The 26573-nt window shown below is 42.0% G+C and overlaps 1 protein-coding gene across 2 annotated transcripts in view; it reads right to left on the reverse strand.

Moving 5' to 3' along the window:
* The window catches only part of CMIP (c-Maf inducing protein), a 129408-nt gene that overhangs the window by 12267 nt on the left and 90568 nt on the right, over window positions 1-26573 (reverse strand). For both annotated transcript variants that reach the window (XM_005528180.3, XM_088062278.1), the window contains exons 4-14: window positions 20926-21087; window positions 19736-19777; window positions 17524-17586; window positions 16008-16088; window positions 12621-12724; window positions 11977-12081; window positions 10826-11179; window positions 3332-3397; window positions 2221-2247; window positions 1721-1769; window positions 162-269 (exon numbers count right to left, since the gene is read on the reverse strand). In XM_005528180.3, the coding sequence (XP_005528237.1) occupies window positions 162-269; window positions 1721-1769; window positions 2221-2247; window positions 3332-3397; window positions 10826-11179; window positions 11977-12081; window positions 12621-12724; window positions 16008-16088; window positions 17524-17586; window positions 19736-19777; window positions 20926-21087 (1161 nt within the window). The remainder of the gene's footprint in view (window positions 1-161; window positions 270-1720; window positions 1770-2220; window positions 2248-3331; window positions 3398-10825; window positions 11180-11976; window positions 12082-12620; window positions 12725-16007; window positions 16089-17523; window positions 17587-19735; window positions 19778-20925; window positions 21088-26573) is intronic.

Genomic DNA, 26573 nt, shown 5'->3' on the forward strand with positions numbered 1-26573 from the left:
TGGTGGCAGAAAGATCTGGATTTTCTGGTGAACACTCATGGTTAACAAAAACATGATTTTGATAATTTATTTTTGGACAAAAACAAGTAAATCTTGTTACTGCCAACTAGTATTAGTTACTGCAAAGAAGTTTCTGAACTCCCATCACTGCAGACACGTACCATACTGGCAAAGAGCTCTCCATCATCGTCGCAGGCCACTCCCCCAGGGCTGTAGAGCTGGAACCAGCCGTCTTTGCCAGCCCTCACACTCAGCAAACACGAGTGGACCTGCCAAGAAGTGAACACATTGGGAAGGTTACAGTTCCTGCCAATAACCACCAGCATCTCCCACACCAGGCCAAAACTAACTGCATAACCAGGGACTGCTGGAAATTTCATGGTTAATATTCCAATCTGCAGAGCTGCAGGACAGTCTCCACTCCCAGAATCCATTTTTTCAGTATAACCAAGAGGGAAGCTGCATCCTCCCTTATTGCATGGCCCTTTTCATTCTCTATACAAATCAAACACAAAATGGCTCAAACCTAGAACAGCTCCTTTCACTTGGGAAAAAAACCACCACCAGAAAACCAAACAAAAAACCCCCACAAATTTCTCAGCTTCTGTCATTTTCCCCCTGTCCTCCCAGCATGTGTGTCTATACATCTGATGTGATCTGCATACCAAATGTGGCGGCTGATAGCTTGCTCATTCCAATCATTAACAATTCTTATTACTCCTGCTCTAACAAAATTTGACCAGAGTCGGGGTGAAGGAAATCCACAGGGAAAACTCGACATAACACGAAATAAGGGATATGTAACACGGAAGCTGCACTGGAAAACTGGCACCAGTAAGCAACCATTAGTCTAAATTTGGCCCACTGAAGGTATTACTATATTTAGTCCCACAACTTAATAGAGAAGTCATAATTAAGTTCTTTTTTCTTTTCTTTTTTTTTCCTTCACTTGAAGAAACAGATGTTCCATTTCAATTTTTGAGGTGTGTTTGTGTGTGGGAGGTAAATTCTTTCCTTTGGGCACAGAATGCTAGTGACAGATGAAATCCTGGTGCCATTCTAGGACAAGAAGGTCTCTTCTGACAAGGGTAACTACTGCTCACAAGAGCTAAACCCATAAAAATGAGGATTCTGGGCAGTGATGATACAGCTTCACCCACAGTTTGAGGGAGCTTTTTTGGCTTTGATGCCAAAAGAAAGAATAACTGTGGATGAGAGGTTCCCTCTGACTCAGCCAAAGCTGATGATGCTGAGCAGGCTCTGAGTGCAGCTCCGAGGCTGCAGCGACACTCTCACCCCAGAAACACACCTCCCACCCCTTTCTGCTGCCAATTCATGAGAATTAAGGTCATTTGCACACAACCTAGCTGAAACACAGCTACATAAAACCTGTTATTTTGTAAGCTGCGTGGATCCATGGATTTTGCTTCCCTCTTATTTTTGTATGGAAGACGAAAAGCTCTGAGTGATCCCAGAGAGGGGGAAAATCTTGCTGGTTGCAGTTTACTGCAGAACAAGGACATCAACTGATGCCAGACAAGGAGGTGACAACACATAAACCTTACACATAAACCACTCTGAGTGGCCACTACTCCTTAAGAGACTTAGGCAGGGTAAATCCACGCTGTGTTTTGGAACAAACTACTTAAGGAGAAATCTGAACAAGTGCAGTTGCAATCCCTCCAAACTAGTACTCTGTGTAAATTGCCAACAAACTCACTTCTTGCCTCGGGTCTTCTGCAAATCTCTGAATCACATATTTCAGCTCCCTGAAAAAGATAAGTGTAAGGAGGATAAGAATCAGCAGTTGCTGGTTGCAGTATTTGCACAAGCATCACATTTCTTTTGAGTAACACCTAAAATCATATATATATTAATGTATTTTAGAGAGAAACCAGTTAAAAACTTCTGCAGGAGGGAAATATGATGCCTAAAAGTGATTACCAAGGACAGTATCTGTTCACAATAGCCTAGAAAATGTTTCAGAGACGTGCATTGACAAACTCCTTTGTAAATTCTATCAGCACCCAGTGGCTTTAGTCCTTGGGCTCCTGGCTAGCACAATAAATTACAAAGAGAACTTTTTACTGCTAACAGAACATGCCTACAGCCCTTCACAGATAAAAGCCATTAGAGACACAATACTGAATAATGCATCATCGCTATTATTGACTAGTACAAGCATTTATTCAATAAAACAAAGGAGCCCCAGAAACTTACTTTGTGAATTTCTCATGTGCGAGAGCCCTGAAATTTAAAACAGAAAATGAAAGAGTATGAGCATCTGAGAGAAAGGACAGAAGGGGGGGGGGAAAAAGCCCAAAAAACCAAACAAGCACTTTTCAGTTCTTTCCAGATAATAAAAGGACTTGCTAAGCAACAGCAGCACATAAGACAAAAAAAAAGTTTCAAAAAAATCAGCTAAAGCCTCTTTCATTAACCTAGGGGGAAAAGTTGCTTGGAACAAATCTTGTAGCTTTTCTTGAGTGTGTCTTAGACAAGGCTCTGACTAACATCAGTGGGAGCTTTGGGTCAGAAGAAAGTAAAAAACTTACAATACCATTATATAATTACAAACAAAGGTTTGCCTACCTCCGAGAGCCAGGTGCATTCTTTAATTGCAATGCAGTTAGGGTATGGTCACAGCTAATTAGCATCATACATCACTAAAGCAATTAATGGTCATTTTGTCAAGTGCCTTACATCAGGGTATGGTTTACAGCTCCCCCAAGACTCACGTTTGACTTAGGTAATGATGTCTCTGTTACCTATCTCCAAGCTCTCACTGTAGCCCAGGTAACCTGGCATGGAGGATTAGACCTCTGTGATTCAAGTCATCAGGTCATTAGGGGATGTGATAAGCCACCAAATTGTACAATTACAGGTTGTAATTTTTGTCCATGGAGGTCTGCACTTTATAAACACCACTGCTCATTAATAGGTTTCCGAGGGAGCTCGGCTGATCCGTAGGGCAACTTCTTCATTTAACGCAAAATACAAACGACAGGAGTCTCTGTGACGCCAGTAAAGCATCCTCCTCCACTAAATCTCTCACTTTGCTCTCCTCCTCACCAGCTTTCCTTCCCTTCCTGTCTGCCTGTCTCTACTTAACCATATTTCTTTTCAGGATCATCTGAGAGAAATGGAGAAGGAAGTTGAATATGGGGAGGTCTTCACATCCCTCTGCATCAGCCAAAATCAACTTCAGTTTCTAAATCAATACCAGAGGCACAAAACTCCTATTACCACCCCTTTTTACTTGACGTATGTTTCACCATATAAAAACAGTAACAAGAACAAGCCAGTAAATACTAAGACAGTGAAAACTCACTCCTTGGGAAATGGGATAGGTTGAAGCAAACTGGCCAGGGCTGGTCTCCAGTCATCGTAGTCTGACCTGCAAAATGAACATTTTGTTAATAGGTTACCAGGTTTTAAGTATGGTTTGCCAACAGTTAGTTCAAGGAGTTAAAAGCTTTTTACTGTGGGCACCAACAACCTTTCTGTTTTACTGAAGCACACTCAAAATCTACAGTGACATTTCCCTTTCCATTTTCAGCACATTCTCCACTGAGGCACAATAAATCTGGTATTTACAGTGACCTCCAGAGAGGCCTTCTTTATGTCAACTTAAAGACATTTGCTGTTTATGAAACCTGTTGACATTTAATCACTAAGTAATACTTTCATCTAAGCTGGTAGAGCAATTACCAGGCCACTGCTATTTTGAGCTCTTCTCTACATTTAACTGGAATTTTTCTTTGCTATAAGGCATAAGCCCATTTGTAAAAACAAAGTTACCTCTAAATTCATTTCTGACCCAAAAGCCACCCACCAAAGCCCAGACCTTGGCTCTCAGTCCCATTAGTAACAATGAGTACAGACAGAAGTTAATCTCACATGGGCTGAAACACTGGGGGGTGACTAGAAACAATGTACAAGAGCCTGCCACCTCCTCTTAGTGCTGCTACCTTTTGGATTTCAGCGTTAAAACCCAGAGTATTGGCTGCAGCTTACTGGAAACTTGGCACAAAAGTGTGGTGTGTCTTTGGGAAGGAACGAAGTGTAATGTTCTCAAATGGACAGTATCTACTGATAGCATTACAGACAGACAACATATGCACAGGAACTGTTCCAAAAGAATGCACTTTTGCAAAGGAAAAGTTCTAGCGCAGAGAAATTGAAGATGGATGCATTTCCAAAAGTTTCATCCATCTTTTGAACCACATAAACCAGAAATACCCATAAACTAGTAACACACATGATGTTGGACAATCCACAAAGGTGTGTTTACAGAAAAAGAAAATTTAAATGCACGAGCAGGGTACTCTTAAGAAGCAACATGCAGACAAGTTTTACTTGAATGGAGAATCATGATGTAAAAATCAGGCAGGGAAGCAGTTACCACTTGCAGTATGTACCACTTGCCCAAGAGCAGTATGAGTTCAGCTCACACAAACGTGTGATATGTCACGCAAGCAACCAACCCATGAGGACCACTGTGACCTGACAGAGGTTTAGTGTACTAAGAACCAGAAGGACACATGTGAAGTTACAGTAATCCAAAAAAGAAACCTTGTGCCCGTTCCAGTTGTGCTAGAATTCAGTGAACCTAATTTTCTCCTCCATGAAAAATTCTGTTAGCAGGTCTAAACTAGGGGCAACTCTGAGACAAGGGGTGTCTCACAAGCCTAAAGCGAGTGTGAATCAGTGGCAGCAAGAGCACTTTGTGATCACATATTCATAAGGTTCTTTCCAGAGACAAAAAGTCCCTCACCTGCTTAACCACTGAACAAATAGGGAAGATGATCAACTCTGTTTAATGTGTCAGAACAGCAAGACATAAAGCAGGACTTCATTACAGGGGTTGTTTTTCCATTTAGTTGGTGTAAAGTGAATATCATGACACACCTGAGGATGGGGCTTGTAATATAAACTGAAATAAGGAAAGGAAATCTTTGACACAGCATCTGTAAGATGAGCTTTCTGGGTTCTCTCAACAAAGCTTTGATTAATTAAAGCTATCTACAAGATTATCCATTGTTTCTGACTTACAGACATGTTGAATGGGTTGGTGACACAGAACTCTGTGTTCAGGTTCAGCTAAAAGTCTCTTATTTAAGTACCAGGTGTCTGTAGGAGAGAGCTGATGCAACCTATGTATAGCTGCAGCCCTGAGAAGTGCCACAGGTCTCACCACACAGCCTGGCTCTCACTACATTTGTCAGGTGTGAGAACAGAGTCCAGCCATTTTATTTTATTTAAATATGCATACCCTTTAGAAATTCCTAGCTGATTTTATTCTAAAAACAACACATTTTTTATTGGTAGATACAAACAACTCTAAAAGCAGATTTTTGAGCAGGAGAGACTCAGAAGTCAAAAGACTGAGTTAGAAAATTTCAGAGGAGCTAATGGTTCTTCACATCACATGAGACAGAGCACCTACAAATCTTTTCTAACAGAAGGTTAAAAGCTGAGACCCACTTTGAGGCTTAGCTCCTATGACATCTCAGGCTAAGTGTTACACCACTGAAGTTCCTTCTTGAGCAATCTAGAGAGTTGTGGTTACTAATAATATGAACCAATCAATTTTTCATGGCTGAGCTTCAAAGGAAATTGCAAGAGTAACAAAAAAGTTGTTTTGTAACAGAATGAAACTGCAGACAGAATGGGACAGTATCACTCTGACTTTACTCAAAGCTGGGGAACAGGGCAGGTCTGTGAGAGGGCAGTGAAAATTAATCAGTCTGTTTCCCCAGGAGGAGAAGGAAGAAAGAAAGAAAGGAAGGAAACCGTCTCCTATTGAAATATATAAAATTTGGTTGCATGAGTGGGACCTGAACATAAAATCTGCACAGCCTGTAATCCCTTCAATCTGAGCTAGGAAACATGAAACAAACACAGCACAAGAATAAAACTAAACTACTTATTAAAAGCCTACGGTGTTTCTCCTCCTCCCACCTATTCCCTTTTCAAAAACATTTTCCTTCTGTCTGTGCTCATCTCATCTGCACTCTTCTTTCATTTCAGACAGCTGCTTTTTTCTTTTTTTTTTTTTTTCCTTCTCAGTCCATTCAAAGCTCCAACACAAGACTGAAGTGTTTGAAGCAGGGAAAGAAAGAGAGATGGATTAGTTCTGGTTGCAGTTAACAACTACTGCAATGAGCCAGACAAAGAGGCTGGGCCAGGAGAAGGAGGGAGCACAGAGCCACAGGGAGATCCTGGGACAGCGCCTGTGACAAACTCCCTCCCCAGCTCTTCAAAGGGCACTGGGCTCAACACTCATCACACAGCTCCAATCCCAGAACTGGCCTTAGAAAAGGGGGACAACGACTCCCTGGCTCTGATTTTTGCAGGATTTGCAATTCTAGGTGAGCAGCACAGCAGCCAGGCTGCAGCCTGACCTACAGGTTCCTGGGAATCACGGGGTGGTCACAGAGCCAGGCGGTGACAGATCAGAACCATCACCTGCCACTGCACACAGCCTCCTTCACCCTGAAACCTGTCCTAGGGGACTGGCCAGAGCACAGAACAACCAAATTAATTAAATAATCCCCGACTGCAGTGACATTGCCTCGGGGCCATCATCGCTCTTGGCCTGCCAACATAATACATTTTCCTTCCCCAGGATCACCTTTCACCAAAATGAAAACCTGCCCGCATGTCACGTGCGGCACAAACAATCCAAAACATACGAGCAGCCCAGGGCAACCTCGATAAACATGATATAGGATAATCCACTTGGGATATTCAGAGCATGCCACTGACCTATTGGGGAATGCAGAGCAGCCAGGGGAAGCTCCAGTGGGTGCTTGTGTTTGGAAAGTCGTGGCTCTCATCTCTGAGACACTGCAAGCCCCAAGCCCTTGGTTTTTTGGAGGATAATGAAGAGACAGAGCAACTACTTAGAAGCAGCTTGTTCTCCAGACTGAGCAGATTGACATGGTAACCTCTGTTGTCAGATAATGCGACCATACCCCCAGACATGTACCTGATCCCTTCTTTCCCTGGCTCTGCGTTTAAGTCTCTGAATTGTATGGCCTAAGGTTTAGCTCAGGGTGCCACGGCAGGCTGAGAAAAAGCCTCATCAGACCCCTTGTCAATACAAGGCACAAACCTGTTACCTGCAAAACAGTGAGATGCCTTTTCATGCTCAGCCTTCTTCTGAGATGGGCTTGTTTGGCTTTTTCAAAAGAAGAAAATTTAGCACCACTGAAAGAGCCTAGAAAGGTTCTGCCCTGACTGCTGAGAATAGAAAGGGGTTCCACTGCTCACAGTTGGCATCAGGAAACAGCAACACAAGGTTGCCCAAAACAGGTTGTGACATTGGCCCCCGAGAGGGGTACAAGTGTCTGGGCATCTGGACGGACTCTTGCCACTACAGGCAGCCATGGAAACAAAAAATAACACAGACAAAGGGTAACAGTTTATGATACAACACCAACAGAGCTTCCCCAAGAGGGGTCTGCTCTCACAACCAGTTGACCTTACTATTTTTGACCCAGATTTCACTGCAGAGACAGTTTAAGTGTCTCCTCACCCTCTGGAACCAGTGTGGTCCTTCAGGTGAAAGAAAACTTTAAGTTCTCCAGTTCAAGGAGAGGACACACAGCCCCTTCTACTGCACCTTTCTCTAACCATGGCTGTCCTGCTCAAGCACAAGTTTGGCTGTACAAGACATTCCCAAATGCATGGAAACATTAACAAGTAGGAGCAGGGCAATGCTGAGCTGTTCTTAGAGCCTCTAATTTAATATGATGAACAGAATTTTTTCAATTAATTTAGGGCATTTACTACACACCAGTTTAAGACTCATAGCATTCAGAAGGCATTGGCTGGTGACACTAACACTATCAGAGTCCAGAATGAGTTACAGAATATTGGCAGAAGTTTGATCCACTTTTGAGTGCAGGACCAAAATACCGTGTTACTCTAGAGAATGTGTCTCCTTTAAAATCTGCCCAGACTTTGGGTCATCTGCCAACATCTTTAAAAATCATGATTTTCTCTTTTCCTTTAGTATGCAATAGTTGTGTTTTGTTACTCAACTGCATTAGAAAAAGGGTCAAAGATGTTCTAGGTGCTGTAAGAGCCCCACAGACAAACTTTCTAAACTGCCCTTTTAGCTTTCTGTGCAAAAAGTGAAGTATTACAGTGATTGCTAAAAAGTGTCTTCATCAATACTAGAAGTGCTTCCCCCAAAAAGTAAGCACTGTTTAAGAGTTAGGTGAACAACAAAATGTCCTTTATTGAAGCTACTGTTGAGAATTCTTATTTGCTAGACTTCCAATAATTAAAATTTGCCTAAATAAATTACTCCCTGCTGCCCTAAGTTAATTATGTAAAAAAGACATAATCGCTGGTGACTCTCTTGTTTTGATGATGATACTGAGTCAGACACCTAAAAGAACAATCAAACTCAATGCTAAGCAACTTATTTATGTTTGGCTTACCACTGTTATTAATAAGAATATTATTTTACTGGATGCCCGCTGAGAGCTCAGCTCCTGGATAGCAGTTGTTTTATAATTAATGTTTTCTTCCTACTGGCATGTTCTTCAACTCTCTTTCTTCATATTCTCAAATTTTCAAAGTACAGTAATAGTATGTCATGCAACACAAACCCTTTGTTCAAGAGTTAGAGCATGAAAGTAATCAACATCACAACAGCATTATCTTGTATTTTTGGTAATAGCTACAAGCCCTTCTGGAATGCTTTTCCATCACTGGTTTTGGCATTTAAAAAACAACATTGAAAATCTCTACCTATATTTTACAAATAAGGAAAATGAGGCATTTAAAAGTGAATTATCTGAAACCTCCCAGTGAGCAGTGGCAGAATCAGGAGCAGATTCTGCATTTCAGGCATCAAAAAAATCAAGGGATGAACAAGAATGGAAGGGAACTCAAATGAGCGAAGCTACAGCCACGGCTCTGTCTTAGCAGCTGCCCTATATTCTCACAGGTTGTGATTTCCCAAGCAGGGTACGGGCTCTGGCAGACACTCTGAGGAGAGCTGCACCAGTTTTGTGTAATCACTGGTCCCACACTGTGCACATCCTGTGGGTTTCACCTTTCAGAATGGTTGTACAAGCAGAAAAAGGGTCCAGAGCCGCCCCCAACACCTCTAACATTTCATTTTCCCATTTTCATTGCTGCTGCTGAACAACTTGATTTTTAAAAAGATAGGAAATGCATCCAAAATATGGATTATTTTAAGGTATGGAGAGAAACGAGTTCTTTGTGTAGCAAATTAAATGGGAATTGGGACCTGGCATATCCATTGTTTAAAAGTGGAGAGACTGTGAGGAAGAACATGCCCGTTGGTGAATTTGTTTATAAGTGTGTGTCAGCTGCATGATGAAACCAAAACCGTCAATGCTTAGTGAGTCAGCATCCAAACCAGCATCAGGACTGGGAGAGTGCACAGTGTTTATGGAAAACGGAGAGTCAAGGGGACAGGAATAAATACACGATGTGTTTAATGTAGCACCTGGGTGCATGGAGACTTAGAAGCCCCCAGATGAAGCAAACTCAGATGCTGTGCATTTTTTTAATGCAATCATTTTTAAAGGCAGAAGAACCTAGGCCACAGGGAAAAAAAAAACCATACAAAATTAGCCTTCACAGCAACTTCCTGCTCAGGAATCTAATGGGAACAGTATCTGGTATTCATTTGTCCTGTCTCCAGTTTTGAATGAGTGCTTAAGTAATTGCAAGTCAACTGTGCAGTGAGTGGAAGAATGATGCTGCAAATTTGTACTATGTATTTTGAAAAAAAATGAAAATGTGGGACAAAACCTTCACAAAATCCTCCATCACAGCAGTTTTGACTTCATTTTATTCCTTGAGAGTGCAACCCCAGATGTGCATTTGTCTGCAGTGTAGGCACATGCTCATGGTCTACAGCAGAGTCCAGATTTCACTCACCATGCCTTGGATTCTATGACTTCATTAAACCTTACACTGTTTAAAAAGAATTCATGTAGAAGTTTAACAGTTCGCTGTAAAACATACTGCAACTCAGTATCAGAGCCAGCTGTCAAAGTCAACAAAGGTGTTTTACTGAACTTCTATTACTCCCATTCTGCAGCTCACCTTTTCTGTTATTCCTTTTCACTTAATTATGCAGAGAAAACCAAGGTTTTCCTGAAGAACATTTGCCTTCATATTCCTGTTTAAGATACTCAGATCTGACTGCCAGGAATCACCTTGCCACCATTTTGTGACACAGACTATTTGAACACCTGGGGTCTAATACAGATCCACTGTACCAAAGCAACTGGACAGAGACCCCCACTCTAATACAAGCAAATCTGAATAAGTCATAAAACTTCTAAAAGCACATGAAGAGAGAACATCTAAGTGAACAACAATAACCACATCCAACTCCTGCTAAAATCAGGGCAGTGTCTATCACTGCACAAACACTGAACCTAGCATAGACCTGCCTTTTCTAGCTCTCTCTTAGGCAATCCCAAGAGCCCTGGAGGAGACAAATGGGTTTTTTAAATTTATTTTTGGTGGGCAAGAACAAAAGCAGAAACCACTGGCACCAACATCCCATCTTCTGTAAAATGTCTGAGGCTCACTGTACATTTTCATCTTCCTAATGCTATTTTTTCATCTTCCTAATGCTATTTTTAGAACATCTTGGCAGTGCCAGATGCCTCTTTCAAAGGCTGGACTCTCCAGAGCTGGAGTTAAGATTTATAACCATGTGCTGGCTAGCCACAGATGTTGAAGACAACAGGCCTGTGGGAAAAGACCACCCACTGTTAAGATGACATTGTTCTAAAAGCTGTTCAAAATAGTCACTCACAGCATCTTGAGTATTTCCACGTAGCAGCCCAGGATCCTGTCTGCCTGGGCACTCAGCTCGATGCTCATGGTGCTGCAGGTGGGGCTGACCATCAGGCAGTCGATGAGGTTGGGCTCGCTGTCGTTGCCAACGCCGGCCGTCATCTTCTGGTTGGCTGTGTTGTTGCGCTCCACTTCCACGTGGATCTCGTTGGAAGTGACAATAACTGGTTTGAGACGGGATTCAGTCAAGGTGGCCTCCTGAGAGACCAGGTCAGGACTCGTGTGAAGAAGGCGGAGGGGGAGATTGGGCTTTCGGTCACACTGCTGCTGGCAGCCGTTCCGAATTTCCTTCAGGCTTGGCGAATTGTCCCGACTGAATTTTAAGAAGAAACAAATCATTTCAGTAGACAGACATACCAGCAGAGAGAGGGAGAGAGAGTGCAACACTGAGAAGCCACAATTTCTTGCAATTTCCCACTGCCTTTCACCCCAGCCCACTGGATGGCTTTCTTCCATGCAGCTGGATTACTGAAATCAGAAACATTAAAAGGCTCCAATAGGACTGTTCTGCAGCCCCTATTTGACAAAGATTTGAGTTTTTCATCGGACTAATTGACAGACCAGTTTAGTCTAAAGGTGAACTTTTCTGTCCAAGTTGTGCAAAAGCTGTAACAGAATCCATGCCCAAGTATGTATCTGGCTATAGTACATGCCCAGACATTTGTCTGCAGCCCTCGTGTCTGGAATTTGTGTTGGACACTGAGCAGCCCCTGTCCGTGCTCCACCATGAGGAAAGTCAGATAGGCATAAACAAACAGGAAACATAACAGAGGGGAACCCTCAGTGTCTACTGGAAACTGGCTCATGTGTCAAGAGCTGCAGCGTCTATTTTGCGGCAAGTGAGGAATCAGATTTTCCACAATAACGGAGACAGTGTTGTGAAACCAGCTCAGGTTCAAAGCTGCAGATACACAGGGATTTACACACAACCCCTTCTTCAAGGTCTCACCCCTGCCTTTCCTCACTCCCTAAGCACTCCTTGGTGAGCACCAGGGAATGAAGGGTCAGTTTCTTTCAGGTTTTCTAGCACTCCCATCTCACGCTGACCTTGCTTAGCGGTGTCGTGGGTTTGGAAGTCAGTAATGTGGTCAGCTGGGAATTCATACTGACCTGTTGATAAATTCCTCGTAACAGGAATAAATGGCAGCTAAACAGACAGCTACGAGATTTGGCAGGACCCTGGGATGTGGGCACTGTCCTGTTGGACCATGCATGCTGAAAAAAAAACAAGATTATATCATTGTGAGGAAGATTTCTGTGGGCAAAACCAGTCAGACAGAATGAGGTGACAGACCTGGATAGGCACTCTTAAGGGATCTTCAGAAGGGCCATAACAGAGAGATTTTTAACCCTGTAAGTCCAATGGTCCTATTTATGAATCATCAATTAAATTGATGGGGTATCCCTAAAGTCCTCCCAAAATCTCACACTTGAGTGAGCATTATGAGCTTGAAAGTTAATTTGAATCATTCTGCAGAGGCTTTGAGTCTAAACATATATGAAGAACATACACACAGCAAAGTCCATTTGCTTGCAGTGTGGAAGTAGGCAGAAAACTCCACATTTATCTGAAAACCAGCATTTTGAAAAAGAGACTTCAGCAACACTGCCTGATGGACTTGATTTATTTGCTGTTTGCCAGTACCAAAAAGCACCAGCTACTGTTAACAGCCAGTAAAGCAGGGTTGGGAGAAATAACACACCATAGCATGGACACAGGATTGGAAATATAGCATAAATTAAATGTAACTAACCTGTGGATAAACTTCTTCACCACCTCCATTCCAGCATTCAGCTCATTCAAAGACAGAATGTACTCCTGAGTAAAGAGCCGCAACCGAGGGCACTTCCCAAAATCCTGTCCAAGAAGGAGAGACTCGGTGAAGATAGTGAATGCACATCGAAACTGTGGGTTTTCAAAAGAAACCAGCTCAAACACAGCTGAATTCACATTGCTATTATGCTGACAAGCTTCAAGAGAAGAGCATTTCTGCACACTGAAGTAATATTCTCTACCCACTAATAATGAAAGTGTTTTCAATCTCTTCTTTCCTTTATACCCACTTTGAAAACAAAGTTCTGTATAATGAAACAACTAAAACTAAAAAATCTCACCTACACTTATATTTGTTTTGTACTTTTCACTTAATATTTTGGTTTTGAAACACCTTTTTTGTTTGGTGCTTTTGCTTCCATGCCTAACTGCAGATTTCTAGAAATAAAACTCAAAAAATATTACATTTCCATGTTTGGCATGAATATCTATTCTGGTTTTAGAGAAAATAATTTTGACATGCTATCAATAAGCAATCAAGTATAAAACCAGAGATCAGTTTTTTTCTCCAGGGATTTTACTCCAGCTACGCTGTGAATTTGACAGATGAGCTCAAGAGTCACTTTCTTTAAATCCTGCAGTCAGAGAAGCACCTGCTAACTGAAATCCTGCATCTCCTCACTTCACTTGCTATTTTTAGATGTGAAATAAGTAAATTCTGCTGTCTGGTAAGTGTTATTCCACAGCAAATTTCCTCACATTTACACAGGTGTAACCTTATTACACAGGTGTTGCAGAACTACAGAACTGAATTTCCAAGTGGGGAACAAGGTCCACTGAGGACAAACAAGCACTCCCAGCTATCCTTCCAGCAACTGCCTGTGGAAGTTATCCTGAAAACAATACATGGCAACTGAAATGTTAAAGAAATGCCACAAAAAGTAATGAACTAGTGGTGGTCTGTAAACGAGATGATAAACACACAGAGCATTGAAGCATAACTCATTTTGGTTCCAGGCACTTCTGTAGCACAACCTGTATTAAGACCTGGTAAGTTTTACAGCCAGAGAAAACAATCAAAAATTTGAAAACAAGCTCAGGCTGAACAATGTCTCCTTCAAGCCCTCAGTGTCACTCTGCTGGTACTGAATGGCTGCCTGGTAACTTCAGCCAGCAAAGGGACTGTGGGCAATTCCACATCATTACAATTAACATATTAAACTTTTAACAGCTCCTTCTGGCAGGTGCAAACACACTTGGATCCAAGGGCAGGAGACCATGTGTACTTCATAGAACATTTGATTAATTTCATGAACATGCCTTGCAAAACAGTTTTTTTCATAAGCAATTTGCTTATGAAAGTTTTCAACCCGTCTAGGTGTCCTAACTGAAGCTGGAATCAAAGTCCAAGAGATCATAAAAGAGAATGCCATTGCTGACCTCTGTAAAATAAAATATCTCTCTAAATTTAATATAATGCCCTATCACATACCAAGCATAGAACAATACACACCACCAATACTGTTTGCTCAAAAAAATAAAAAGGAAAAAAGAAAGAAGTGCTTATATTCAAACATTTGGACTGAGCCTACAAACAGCTAAAACCCAAAGTTTGCGAGGTTGCTGAGCACCCCTCACACAACTCAGCACACAACAGCCTGCAGTCCTATAATCAGTATTACCACCAAGACAAAAACCTATCCTTGTCCTTCTGAGATGTTAAAATCAGAGACAAATGAGGGATTCTTTCCCCATTCTATAGGTTGAAAACTGTAGAGAAAACTTGTTGGGAATTTTCAAAGGCCACAGAACAAACTGGAGGCAAAAGTGGGAAGAGCCAGCTCAGTCTCCTGCCCCAAGGACTGCACGGGGCCTCCTGAGGTGATGAAATTTAGTGTCCCCCTAAAGAGTAACTTTATTTATGTGCATACACACACACACACACTCTCTAAAGCACTATTCAGTACAGAAGTCCCCAGAGAGTGGTAAAGAGCCCAAATCCACTCCAATTAATACCTGACACCATAAATTCTCCGACTACACACTGCGGTACAGACATGTTGATTTTCAATCTGCAAATGTTAAGTATGGTAAATATACCCAATTCTCTGGAGCTAACCAAATACAAGCATTACACTATGCATTTAGATTTTATTTGAGACCCCTCAAGAGCTCTGGATGCTTTAAAAACATCAGTCTGGAATCCAAGAATAACATTTACAGAATATTTCACTGAACACTACAGAATATTCAAAAATGTTTACATGTCTGCAGAGTACTGGCACAGAGCCAGAAATATGACCTTTTTGCCATCTTGGGTTTTCTACCTAGTTCTGTAAACTCAGGGAGCTAAATAATAAGATTGGAAAACTAAGAAATTTAAACTGTTTTCTGCTGGGTTCATGCTAATCACAGTATGACAACAGATGGTCGCTAAAATTATATGAAAAAAATGAAAAGAAGTTGATTATGAAGTTACAGAGGTTCATCCTTGAGATCACAGCCAAATCAACTGCCTTAAATGTTTTATTTTATTTATTTATTTGTTATTCTTTTCCACTGCATTGTGAAGTAAGACTTCTTCATGTAAATGAAAAACATTGGCAGGAAAGGTAATATGCCACAAAAGCTGAAGAGCTGGTAAATACCCCAGACATCTAATAGGAAAGGAATATGGATCATGTAAGAATATTTTCAGAGTTTGGGGAAGGGGAATCTGGTCTATAGGGTGTAAAGCAAAGCAGGGCATTTATTTCAAACACTGACAAGGGATTGATCAGCACTGAGAACAGAGAAAATGTGGGTAAGAACAGCCATACAACAACAGAGTACCTAAATCCTGCAATGAAGGAAGGAAGGAAGAATAGCAGTAGAAAAGTATGAAGATATTCAGGAAACTGATGTAAGTATTCACTGGACATGAGCCTAAAGAAAAATGGAAACCAAGAGGGCTGGTGGTGTCCTAAAGAAAAAGTGTTGAGGGCCCCAGATCAAAATGAGCAAAGTCCCCATTCTGCTTTTGTTATTTATTTGATTTTAAACTGTTTTAACTGCAAGGATGGCATGCAGGGAGTAAATAAGGAGCCAAGGGCCAGGTGGGAGAGAGCTGGAGCTGCAGATGCAGGCGCTGCTGCCAAAAGAAATATCCCTCAAAACACAGCTTTGCTTAGATGCTTTTGAAGATCCCAGTGAAAGCTTATTAGTTCTGCAGTGCTGAAGTAACACACAATTACATGCAGCATTCACAGTCTGGGGGCCGATTTAGGTACCACAGAGCATTACAGGCAACAGAGCAGCTGCTGCTCACAAAAGGCGTGGCAGTAAAACTTCTCCAAACTGCTGGAGCTCCCGTGGCACGAGCACTCACCATGTTGTGTTTGAGAATCCTCTGGACCACTGGGGTGAACACCTCGATCACCACCATGGACCGCGGGCGCTCTCGGCAGTGCTGGAAGGAGCAACAGGTCATTTTGTGAGCTGCAGAAATTATAGAGATGGGTCTCCCCTGGCTTCACACCCCATGCATGGATTACCCCAAGTTTAACAAGATCCAAGGGCTAAATTAATCTTTCCTGAGATTGAGGTAGTCGTAACACTGCTCGTTCCTATGGATTTGCTGGCATCTAGCAGAAGATTCCCATGGGAGCTCACAAACTGCAAATTCCCTTCCCTGTTGCCTATTCTTCCCAAAACTCACTGCAATGTACCACTTTGGGGTCTTACTGCCAACAGTTTAAAAAGGAAAGGGACTGGGGATATGGGATAAGGAAGATATGGTCGCACAGGCAGTGTAATGCCACAAACCTCCTTTCTCTGGGATCCAGGCTAAAGTGATGGACCTTGGAAGGTACCAACAACTCATCACAGGATGAAATATATAACCATAATCCACCAGTCAGAGTAATTTAGGTTGGCAAAGACCTCTGAAAGTCATCTGGTCCAAACTCCAGCACAAGACAGGGTCGATTTTGAAGATAAAATCTTCTCATTACCCTGTCCACTTCTGTTCTGGGAAATTCATAACCTATGTTCTCTTCTACAACTACACACACCCCACCACACACATTTACAGACAATTAGGTGCCCATCTCTGAGAGAGATCAAAGGCAAAAAATCCCAGATCAGGGATAAAAATGCATCAAATCTACTTGATGATGACAAAAATGATCAAGTCGACATCAGGCTACTGATGACCTAAGCAGGCTTATACAATTGCAAGTCAGAGGAGTTTCTGTAACTTGACTCAATTTCTGTAGGAAGAAGCAGCTGATGAATAACTCTGGATGGGAATTACAAGCAGCATCCAGAATGTTTGACAAATGCATACCCAGTTAGCAGTAAGCAAATTTAAGCAGACTTGAAACTGAAACACAAACAGGCCTTGAGGAAAAGTAGAATTTTTAAGTCCACAAGGTCTGCAATGCAAAGAACTCCAAAGTTTATGGATAAAGGATACAAAATGCAGCACAAGCATGGATTTACCAAAAGAGGATGGGTCCTTATGATCTTCCCACTGCTATTACCCAATGACAAAATACCATAAGGGCTGAGTTACACACATCTGAACACAGGAGCTCCAGTGATTTGTGCATTAGCTGAACACAGCATGCAGCAGGACACCTCTTGTACCCAGACTGAGGCGTGGGAGTCCCAAAATTTTAACTCTCACACAGTATGAGGACAAAACAGTCTGATATACTAAGCATATGATTGTATTCATCATAATGGTTCTGTTCACCATTCTAGTATCATTGCTTGTTGACCAAAAATTAAACTCAATCTGGGCAGGAGGTAAGAAGTTAAAAATAAAAACCAGCCTCTTGCTCAAAGAACTACATTCACATACAACTATGAGATTCCAGAAAGCAAAGCTGTTCTGATACCTTGCAGAAGAATTCACAGAGGTCAGGAGGAGGATGGTTGTTTTCCAGCAAAGGTGCAATTGCCTTTAAAAAGAAAGGGAGAAAAAAGAGAAAAATTGAATTTCAAGGTGGCAACTGGAGAAAGCATATTGCAGGGAAGTATTTTTCTTGGGGGGATAAAAGCTCACTTTTAGAAAAGGACAAAAGCATCAACTGATAAATTAGAGGTGGGCCATGTGTTTATTTTACAAGTAAGCTCAAGCACACCTCTTCTATGAATCCTCAGGAAAACTCTGCTTCTAACTACATCAGTGTAAATACGTAAAACAGACAAAGGAGTGCAATATTTATAATGGTTTAAATGGAAACAGGAGCAGACCAATTGCTTTAGAATGTAATAAAGCAAGGATGAATCTGGCTCACTGTTTCAGTTTGAGTATCTCCCTAAAAGAAAAAAAACTGAACACCACCACATACACATATCCTTTGTGAAGGAGTTAAAGCTCTTTTTTGTGACAAAGAGCTCACTAAAAGCAACCTAGCACTGTTCTTACCTGGGAAGACCCTATTTATCAAAATCAAGCATCTAACTTTGTAAAAGCTGAGATCAACCATTCCTTTGTTGCTATGCAAACCAATGTGCTTATGCTGGGTAAACACATTAGAGGTCATACCTGCCACTGAGGAGGTAATGAACTTATGCTGTTGTTACTTCCTTTGTAAATTAGAAAATGGTACCAGAATAATATATTCTATGTGGTGGTGCCTTCAGGCTTTTCCACTCTTCAGCTACAGGGATTCCCAGTACCCATTTCAATGTAAGACACTAAACACAGCAGCCAGAACGTTTTGTCTTAAACAACCAAACACCAGATATTTTATCTGGATGGCACCTGGGGTTTTAACTAGGGCAGCCTGCTTTGGTTTTTGCTCCTTTTCTCATCTCCTTACTCAACCCTGTGAGTCTGCTCGCAGTGCCTGTGTTTCAGAGACACACACAAACAGGTCAAGGATAGTGTGAATTTTAACAAGGAAAACCCAAGCACACCTGCAAAGCTCTATTTTGGTCACATGTCAGAACTGTGATACTCAATATCATGTGCCATCCTTCTGCAACTGTCCACTCCTCCTCTGGAGGCCAGAGGGGACGATGGAGAATACAACCCCTACACAACCTACTCGAAGAAGCCATCAGGCAGAAAAGAGGAATAACACAGGCTGAAAGAACCTTTGGAGACCACCTGGTCCAGCTTCCCTGCTCACAGAAGGGCCACCTCACATCTTTTATTAAAAAATCCCTTCTCCAAAAACAACCAGTTGTAACTGGCAGTGTGAACTACTCTTGATTCTAGAATTACATGAAAGATATACCAAAGGAAAGTAAATGCCACTTCAGAAACTTATCTCAATGTCTAATTCCATCTAAAAAGGAATCTTAAACAGCAGTTAAACACAATTAACACCTACTGGCAGCTACCTGCCACCTTGTTATTTTGCAGAAAGAGTCACAGAGATATACTATCAAGTGGTGATGAGGCTCTAGATTAGATTACTGGGAAAATCTGGAAATTACCAGAGAATGAAATTAAATCACAGTGATGGCGAACCAAGTTCCACCTCTCTTATAAACTGTTGAGATTTTATTCTTTGTTTCACAAGCAACAGAGCTGCCACTTGATTCACTTATTTCTATGTCTAAATACATGTGACCTACAAAAAAGAAAAAAGTTGAAGAGGATATTTTTACAAATAAGTTAGCAGGGTTTTAAAGGAATAACAATTACAACAATCCCTTGCTCACATAACCCTCAGCAGTGGAGACATTCTGTATATGGTAGCATTAGCCTCTCTGGAAACTACTCAGCCTAAGGGTTTTATAGGGCACATCTGGAAACGATGGGGTTGGACTATTTAAAGTACATCTATAGATATGGATATTGCTGTGTAGCCTCCTAAGGAGGCCATTTGGAGGGACTGTTAACACTCAACATGCTGTGCTCTCTCACACAGGCTGAGAGAAAGCTTTATTGTAATTCATCTATGAAACAAGAAAAGAGAAATGACAAAGCCACACAAAAAATAGACAAATGGTTTTCATTCCCGCCTAAGCTCAGCAGCAGTGGTGGAAAGGATTTCACATTTGCCCTACTTCACTGGGGCAGAGACAGGCACTAAGAGAACTATTATCAAACAATATAGATTTGTCCTCAGCTTTTGACAGAAAGATACTCACCACAATAATGCTCTCATGGTCTTGAGTGGTTAAGTTGTTGTTCTGAAAGAGTTGAATAGAAGAAAGATGAGTGAGCGAAGAGCACTCTTGAGTTGGTACATCAGCACACAGAGTCCTCAGCTACCACCAGACACAAGCAGAAAGGCTCAATTTTCTGAATAAAAACCATAGCATTAAAACCATTTTCCTAAAGGAGGTAGTACAATGCCTGCTCTATGGTGCAAGCCTTCATTGCTCCTTCAGCACACAAACATCAGGATACCAGAGGTCTCAGTTGAAAAAGTAAAGCCAGCTATACATTTCTTTTAAATGTTTTCTTAGAACAAGCTGTATGTCTCTACAAAAATTATTAAAAGGATTGTTGTGGTGGGTTTTTTGTGTTTTCCAAAAACTCAGTCAAAATTCAGTTTTCCTGAAATTCCTTCTTTAAGCATGGTACCAGGAAAAGCCAATAAATTGACTGGAAGTCACCTATGCTACCACCTATGCAGAAGAGTTTGCTCTGTGCTTTTTCAGTAGCATGATCCATCCAGAGGTTACAACAGTGTGAGCTGCTAAGGTTTTTCATTACTGCAAGAAAAAATAATGGTGGATTTTTTTGCTTGTATCAAATCCTTCTGCTATCACATCAGAACTAAGACATGAAAAGCCTGCTCAGCATTACATTTCCAGTCCATGAGAAGTTAAATATTTGAAACAGATATTATAGGAGGAGGATAGAGACCTCTAAAGAAAAATGCTTTTCTTTACCACAATTAGTAAAAATAAAATAGCTACACAATTAATTAATTGGTGTGTGTAGATAGATTGGTACAAAAATTATCGATCATGGAAGCAAAGCCAATGGAATAGAAGTCAAAGGGAGCTTTACCACTGACTTAAGGCATAAGTTACACCCATGACAAATTTGCCGTACATAATTAAGAAAACCAAAGAAACAAAAAACCAACTGAAAAAACCAAGCCAACAAACTCAAGACATATGGGGCTTGTTTTGTTTCTAGAAATCTATGTAACATTGGTCAAATTTTACTCTCCCCAACAAGTGCAAACTCCACTCAAGTCAGCAGAAGTCATGAGCAGACTCACGAGCAGAATTTTGACAGCCCAAGTTAAAATAAAAACCAACCCCCAAACTTTTAACTGTTTGTCTCTCATCTGAGAGAGCCAGGAGCCCTGCTGAGGCCGTACCTCTGAGAGCAGCTTGGAGACAATCTCCAGGGGTGCCTGGTGGATGGAGTCGTCCTGCAGCGGGGACGTCAGTGCCATGTCCACCAGCGTCCGGATCTCCTTCAGCACCACCTCCCAGCGGCTGGGGTTACTCAGCACCTTCTTGTACTTGTAAATCTTCTTCTGCAAGACATGTGAAAGGGCCACACTGACACCACCATAAACCTCTTGAACAGAGCTGTGCTTCCTACTGCCCAAAGGGGCTGCTTTGTATTTTGAGTTTTGCCTCTTCTGCTGGCTGAAAAGACGTACTTGAAACATTTAAATAGACAATGAAACCTTTTATATCTAAACTAGTTTCTTCTGTAGAAGCAATGAGAAACCATGATTCTTTTCATTTCAAAATGAGTTTCTTAACTCCAGAGCATCTTTCTTTTCATCATCTCCTCTCACAAACACCTTTCTACTCAGGCTAATGACAGATACCTGCTATTGAACTGTTTCTAAAGTTTCTCTTTTTAAGAGATCATTAAGGAAGTGTGGGGGGGGAGAGAGAGAGGCCATCAAAACAGCACTCTTACAGATCTTTTATTATAAATGTGAATTCACATTTGGAATTAACTTAAATAAATTTTACCAAAGCAAAAAAATCTCACAGACTAAGAGGCTTTTTTTTCTGTCTTGAAGGAGCCTGAAAAGTCATGTCACCCTCCAGCTGTAGCAGAAGCCAACTCGTAAAGTCTCCAAATCTTCCATACAACAGCATTTCCACTCTCAAGAACAGCATTCCTGATTGCCTAACCCAATCTGCCCCAGTTCCCTGCATGGCCCTGACCACATCCAAGCTATTTCATCAACTGCCCCATCCACAGACCAGCTGGATAAGCAGAGGACAACTCCTCAGCAGCCATGTGACCACAAACTGCTGGAACAGAAGCTGCTTTATAACATAAAAAACAATCTTTAGAGAAAACCCACCCACCCAAATTCCCAGAGATGGCTCAATGACACTCTGCAAGTTCAAGGAAATCATGGTGAATGTTCAAAAATCACTTCTGAAAAGAACATGAAGGGAAAATGAGAGCCAGGAGGTGCCCCACAAGAGTGTGGAGGCAGTGCCAGAGGCAGGGGAGGAACTCTGCAATGAAGGGACAGCGACTTGTGTTTAGCTCACATGCCCTTCCACTTCCCTCTCTGCATGAGCCTGGCCCTCTGCAAAAAGGGATGTCATGAAATATGGACATGTGCTCAGGTTTATTTAACAGCACTGGCTGGGCACGCATATTTACATGAAAATTTCAGTGTTTTGCACTAAAAATGGATCTTACATTCCTCGGCAGCATTTCCAGGAAAATCACACAAACTGTCCATTTTGTGCAGCTTGCAGATCTCAACTGCACATTTTGGGCTATACATAAATGTAACACAGGCAGGGGACTTTGCACAGGGCCCGAGTGCTTTGTTTTGTTTTGGAGCTTTGTGGCTCCTGGCATTTCCCCCTGTGCTTGCCCAGGGCAGCCCCAGCAGGAACCATCTGACCAGGCTGACTCTCTGCTTATCAGCCACTTCCTTCCCACCCTGCAGCGGATCTACTGCTCAACAGCAAAGTCACCTCTGCACCCCCACCTGAAACACAAGAGAAAGAGAACAATGCGGAATAAAACAGATTTCAAATGCACTGAGTTTGTCAGCATTGTTAAAGGGGGGAGAGGAGAGTGGCACCAGGCTGACACTTAAAGGCTGATAAAGCAATCCCATTATCTTTTTAATTAAATTCATGCCAAGTACAAAAGCACATTGGCAGTGTAGTTCACACTTTCAGTGCACTTTAAGCCACTGAAAAGCTAAATGAATATAAAAACATGCTGCAGACATTATCAAATGTGGCCGGGATTTCAAAACTGCACAGAAATCTTTGTACTTCTGAGCTCCTTGGGACAGAGTGAATCCAGCGGTGAGTTTAAGCTACCAGCACTACTTCTATATCACAAATTTCTTAGACTCTTGAGGAAACTTCAATCAAATAATTTAATTTCTCTTATTCACTTAGTGCCTTTATCTAGGGTCTTTATGTTAGACCCATGCCAGCACTAAATCTAAGACAACCAGACCGTTTTTTAACTGGAAACAACTCCTTTCTAATTAGACAGTTTTTAAACTGGAAACAACTCCTTGCTGACTAATTGAGGACACTAAACCAAGCTGGCTCAAGAGATACTTCCAATTTCCAATGCTGAAACTTATTCCTTGGCCCTGAACTGTGAAGAAGTCAAACTCAAAGCAGAATTGGAAGCTGACAAAAATGTGGGGACGGGGGGATGACAGACAACTGAGTTACTGCATCCCTGCCTCTCTGGGCTGCCCTTTTCTGGGTGAGTTACAACTCATTTTCAGAGCAGCTCTTTCAGCCTAAGGGGAAGCTGCTGAAGGAAACTCTTGCCCAACAGGACGCTGCTCAGACGACTCCACCACAAATATCCTTCTTTCGCTGTCAAATCCACTCTTGCTTGGGGTGAAGGAGGAGCAAGGGAGTTTTTCTTTCCCTTTTAGAGATGTCCATTAAAAGTCAGAATTCTGATGATGCCAATGTCTGTAAGAGGGAACACACCAGGAGCTTTACCCATTGCCACACAGCAAAGACCAACCAAAGCTGCTGCTCAGGGCAGGACTCAAAGGGAGCATCAGGGGACAGCCACCTTTGCAGACACACCAAGCCTGCTGCAAGCACAGAATCCAAACTTATCAGTGTGTGCTTCATGCTTCCAGCACGAAGGACTGAGTGGCACTGACAGACTGAGCAGTCTGCGAGCGACATTACAGGAGTCTTCAACAATGGTGGGAAAGCAGCAGAAAATAAATGAATAAATAGAGGAGCCATCCCCAAGAGGGTTGAACTCTGCTGTCCTGAACCTTTGGCCATGGTTACAGTGCTGTTTTTCTCAGCAGAATGCTTTTCACTGTTGAGCGCCTTGCTGAAAGCCTCAATTAAAGCCTGAAACCTATCAGTGGGTTACAGAAGCAATTTGCTGTGTCTCAGCAAGCACTTAGGCAACACCGAGCCATCTGCTTCATTCTACCTGCGCTGGCTCCAGAGCAGGGCTCTACAATCACTCATGAGCTGAAAAACAAAGCTGCCTGGTAAAGACTCACATGGAGAACAGGAATGTCAGTCCAGGGGTTCACTCCCTCTGGATGTAGGTGTAAAAGATGCCTCCAGTTGCTGAAAAAATTCTCACAACATTTATCATTAATAGCCTGAGCAAGAAAAATACCAAGATAGGAATCCAGTTTCTAGGGGGATTTCACTAAAAGCAGCAGCTCCTGTGAAAATTTATGTGAGTGAAAATAAGATATGCCAACTTGGAATTTGACCCTCCTAGTTACTGACCAGCCAGAGCCACACAGTCAGTGTCACTCCAAAATCTTACCATGCTGACTTTAAATGCAAAACCACTGAATTTAATAAGTACCCAGAAGAAGTAGAATGAGGAGAATAAGTGACACTGACAGGGCATCCTTCATTCTCAAATCACTCTAATTAATTAAGTCTTGTAGAAACTCAAAGACCTAAATCTCAGTTCTCTTTTACAGGAGGAAAAAACTGAAGTCCACATATGAAAAATTACTTTTCTAGAGTTATTAAGCTAAGAAATGTGACAAAAATCTATAAGCACTTGGTTTTACCATCAGTGCTCAAAAGTCTTTGAACACTGCTGTGAACAGAAAGTTCAAGAGAGCCTAGGAAACTTCCAGCTTTTTTAAAGTAAGATCTTCATATGTTTTTCTATCCTATAATGGCCTCATCTTGTAGCCCTTGCTCATACACCACTTTCTTGGACAAGAATGATAATATTGATGTAGTCAACAGCTAAGAAAAATGGACTCTAATGCACAAAATCAGCCAGCATGGAACATTTGCGTTGTTCAGCCCTAGCAAGACCTTTCATGTTAGGAACATCTTAAAGCAGCCAGCACACCTGATCCAAAAAGGGAAAAATGAAGTTAGCCTTTTTGATGACAAAATTTCATCCCTGCTTTGCCACTTCAAGCCAGGGAACATTCTGTACTCTCAGGAACCTCTCTTCCCATCAGCAAATACTATCTTCATTACATAAAGAAAATTAACGGCCATCCCTAATGTCCAAGAGGCTGCTAAATTCTAGCTCTCTTCCCCCTTTACCACATGCAGCCTGAAAAGGATTGCTTGAGTCTTTAGCAGGGAGACTTCTGCAGGGATGGGACAGAGCAGAGCTCCGGCAGGGACGGGACAGGACGGAGCTCCGGCAGGGACGGGACAGGACGGAGCTCCGGCAGGGACGGGACAGGACGGAGCTCCGGCAGGGACGGGACAGGACGGAGCTCCGGCAGGGACGGGACAGGACGGAGCTCCGGCAGGGACGGGTGCTGCCCTGGAGGGCTGTGGGTGCCAGCAATTGTTTATTTCTTGCTGAGCAACGAGAGCAGCTCCAGCAAGAGGGAAAAGGTCAGGCTCCCGCACAAAGGTCCCCCCAGCTCATTGCGGGGATGGATGACATGGGCTAGTGTTACACTTCAATGTTGACAGTGCTTATGTAAAATGGAGGTGCCTCTTGCTAGATGCAAAGCTGCAGAGATAAAAACAACATAGAGAGCAGACTCTGGGAAAGTTTTCTCCACTGCAGCAGAACATTTTGTTCAAACGCTGCGGAACAAGGAACAGGAAGAGTTGCTGGCGATGTCCAACACACATGTTGGCCTGTCCTACAAAGCCCAGGTGCACCATGTATTCCGCAGCATCACCTGCTGGCATTTTAACCTTTAATGCATTATCGTCATGAAAACAAAGAGGGTATGGCATCCCAAAACTCAGCAATACCCATGTTCTACTTTTTATACTAACAGGTATCACTTACTTCATGGTATCCTGGAAAATACCTAAGGTTAACTTGCTGCTAACAAAATTTTCCCTGCTAGTCAGAGATGAACTTAAATCACCAGCTGAATCCACTGAAAGCTCTTGGAACCATGTTCCTACCGGCAACATTTACCAATATAAAAAATAAAAAATAAAAAGAAAAAGAAACATGCCTGAAAAGACCAAGTCTATAGAAAGTCCCAATCCAGGCAAAGGGCTAGGGCTGGAATGAGATTATGGAAACTTTTCTAAATCAGGGACTTCAAACTGCTCATGCTGCAGTAATCAAACTCTTTGTGACCTTCTGAAAGTTCTGTACAGAAAGACTAATGTGCTGCTCTCTAAAATAGATACAACACAGCAGCAGCAAACTTTTGCTCTCAACCATGTTTTCAGGTCATGGCATTTTTTGCATATTTCATTCTACCCAATACTGAATTGCATCAACTTCTCTGCTTCAGTTGCTTCTCTGAATGCCATTGCCTTGGTCGAGGCTTACTTTCCCACAGATTTCTTGCCACAGGCCAAAGAAATGGAGGGAAATATTATAGGATAAGCTCTTCTGATTCTCACTCTGTTAAGATCTAAATAACACTTTGTTTTTTTGCCAACTCATATAAAAAAAGATGTTGGTAAAATCACCATTATTTATTACATTGAGACCGGCACCTGTGAATCTATGGCCTGAATAAATACACCCAGTGACACCCTCTGCCCCAAGCAGCTCGCAGTCTAGATGATTAAAAGCAAGAAGGAAAGAAAAAGCAAGAAAACC

This window comes from Pseudopodoces humilis, chromosome 14, assembly GCF_049639895.1.
Source record: "Pseudopodoces humilis isolate 2021_Gansu_Grassland_sample_001 chromosome 14, ASM4963989v1, whole genome shotgun sequence".
Lineage (NCBI taxonomy): Eukaryota > Metazoa > Chordata > Aves > Passeriformes > Paridae > Pseudopodoces > Pseudopodoces humilis.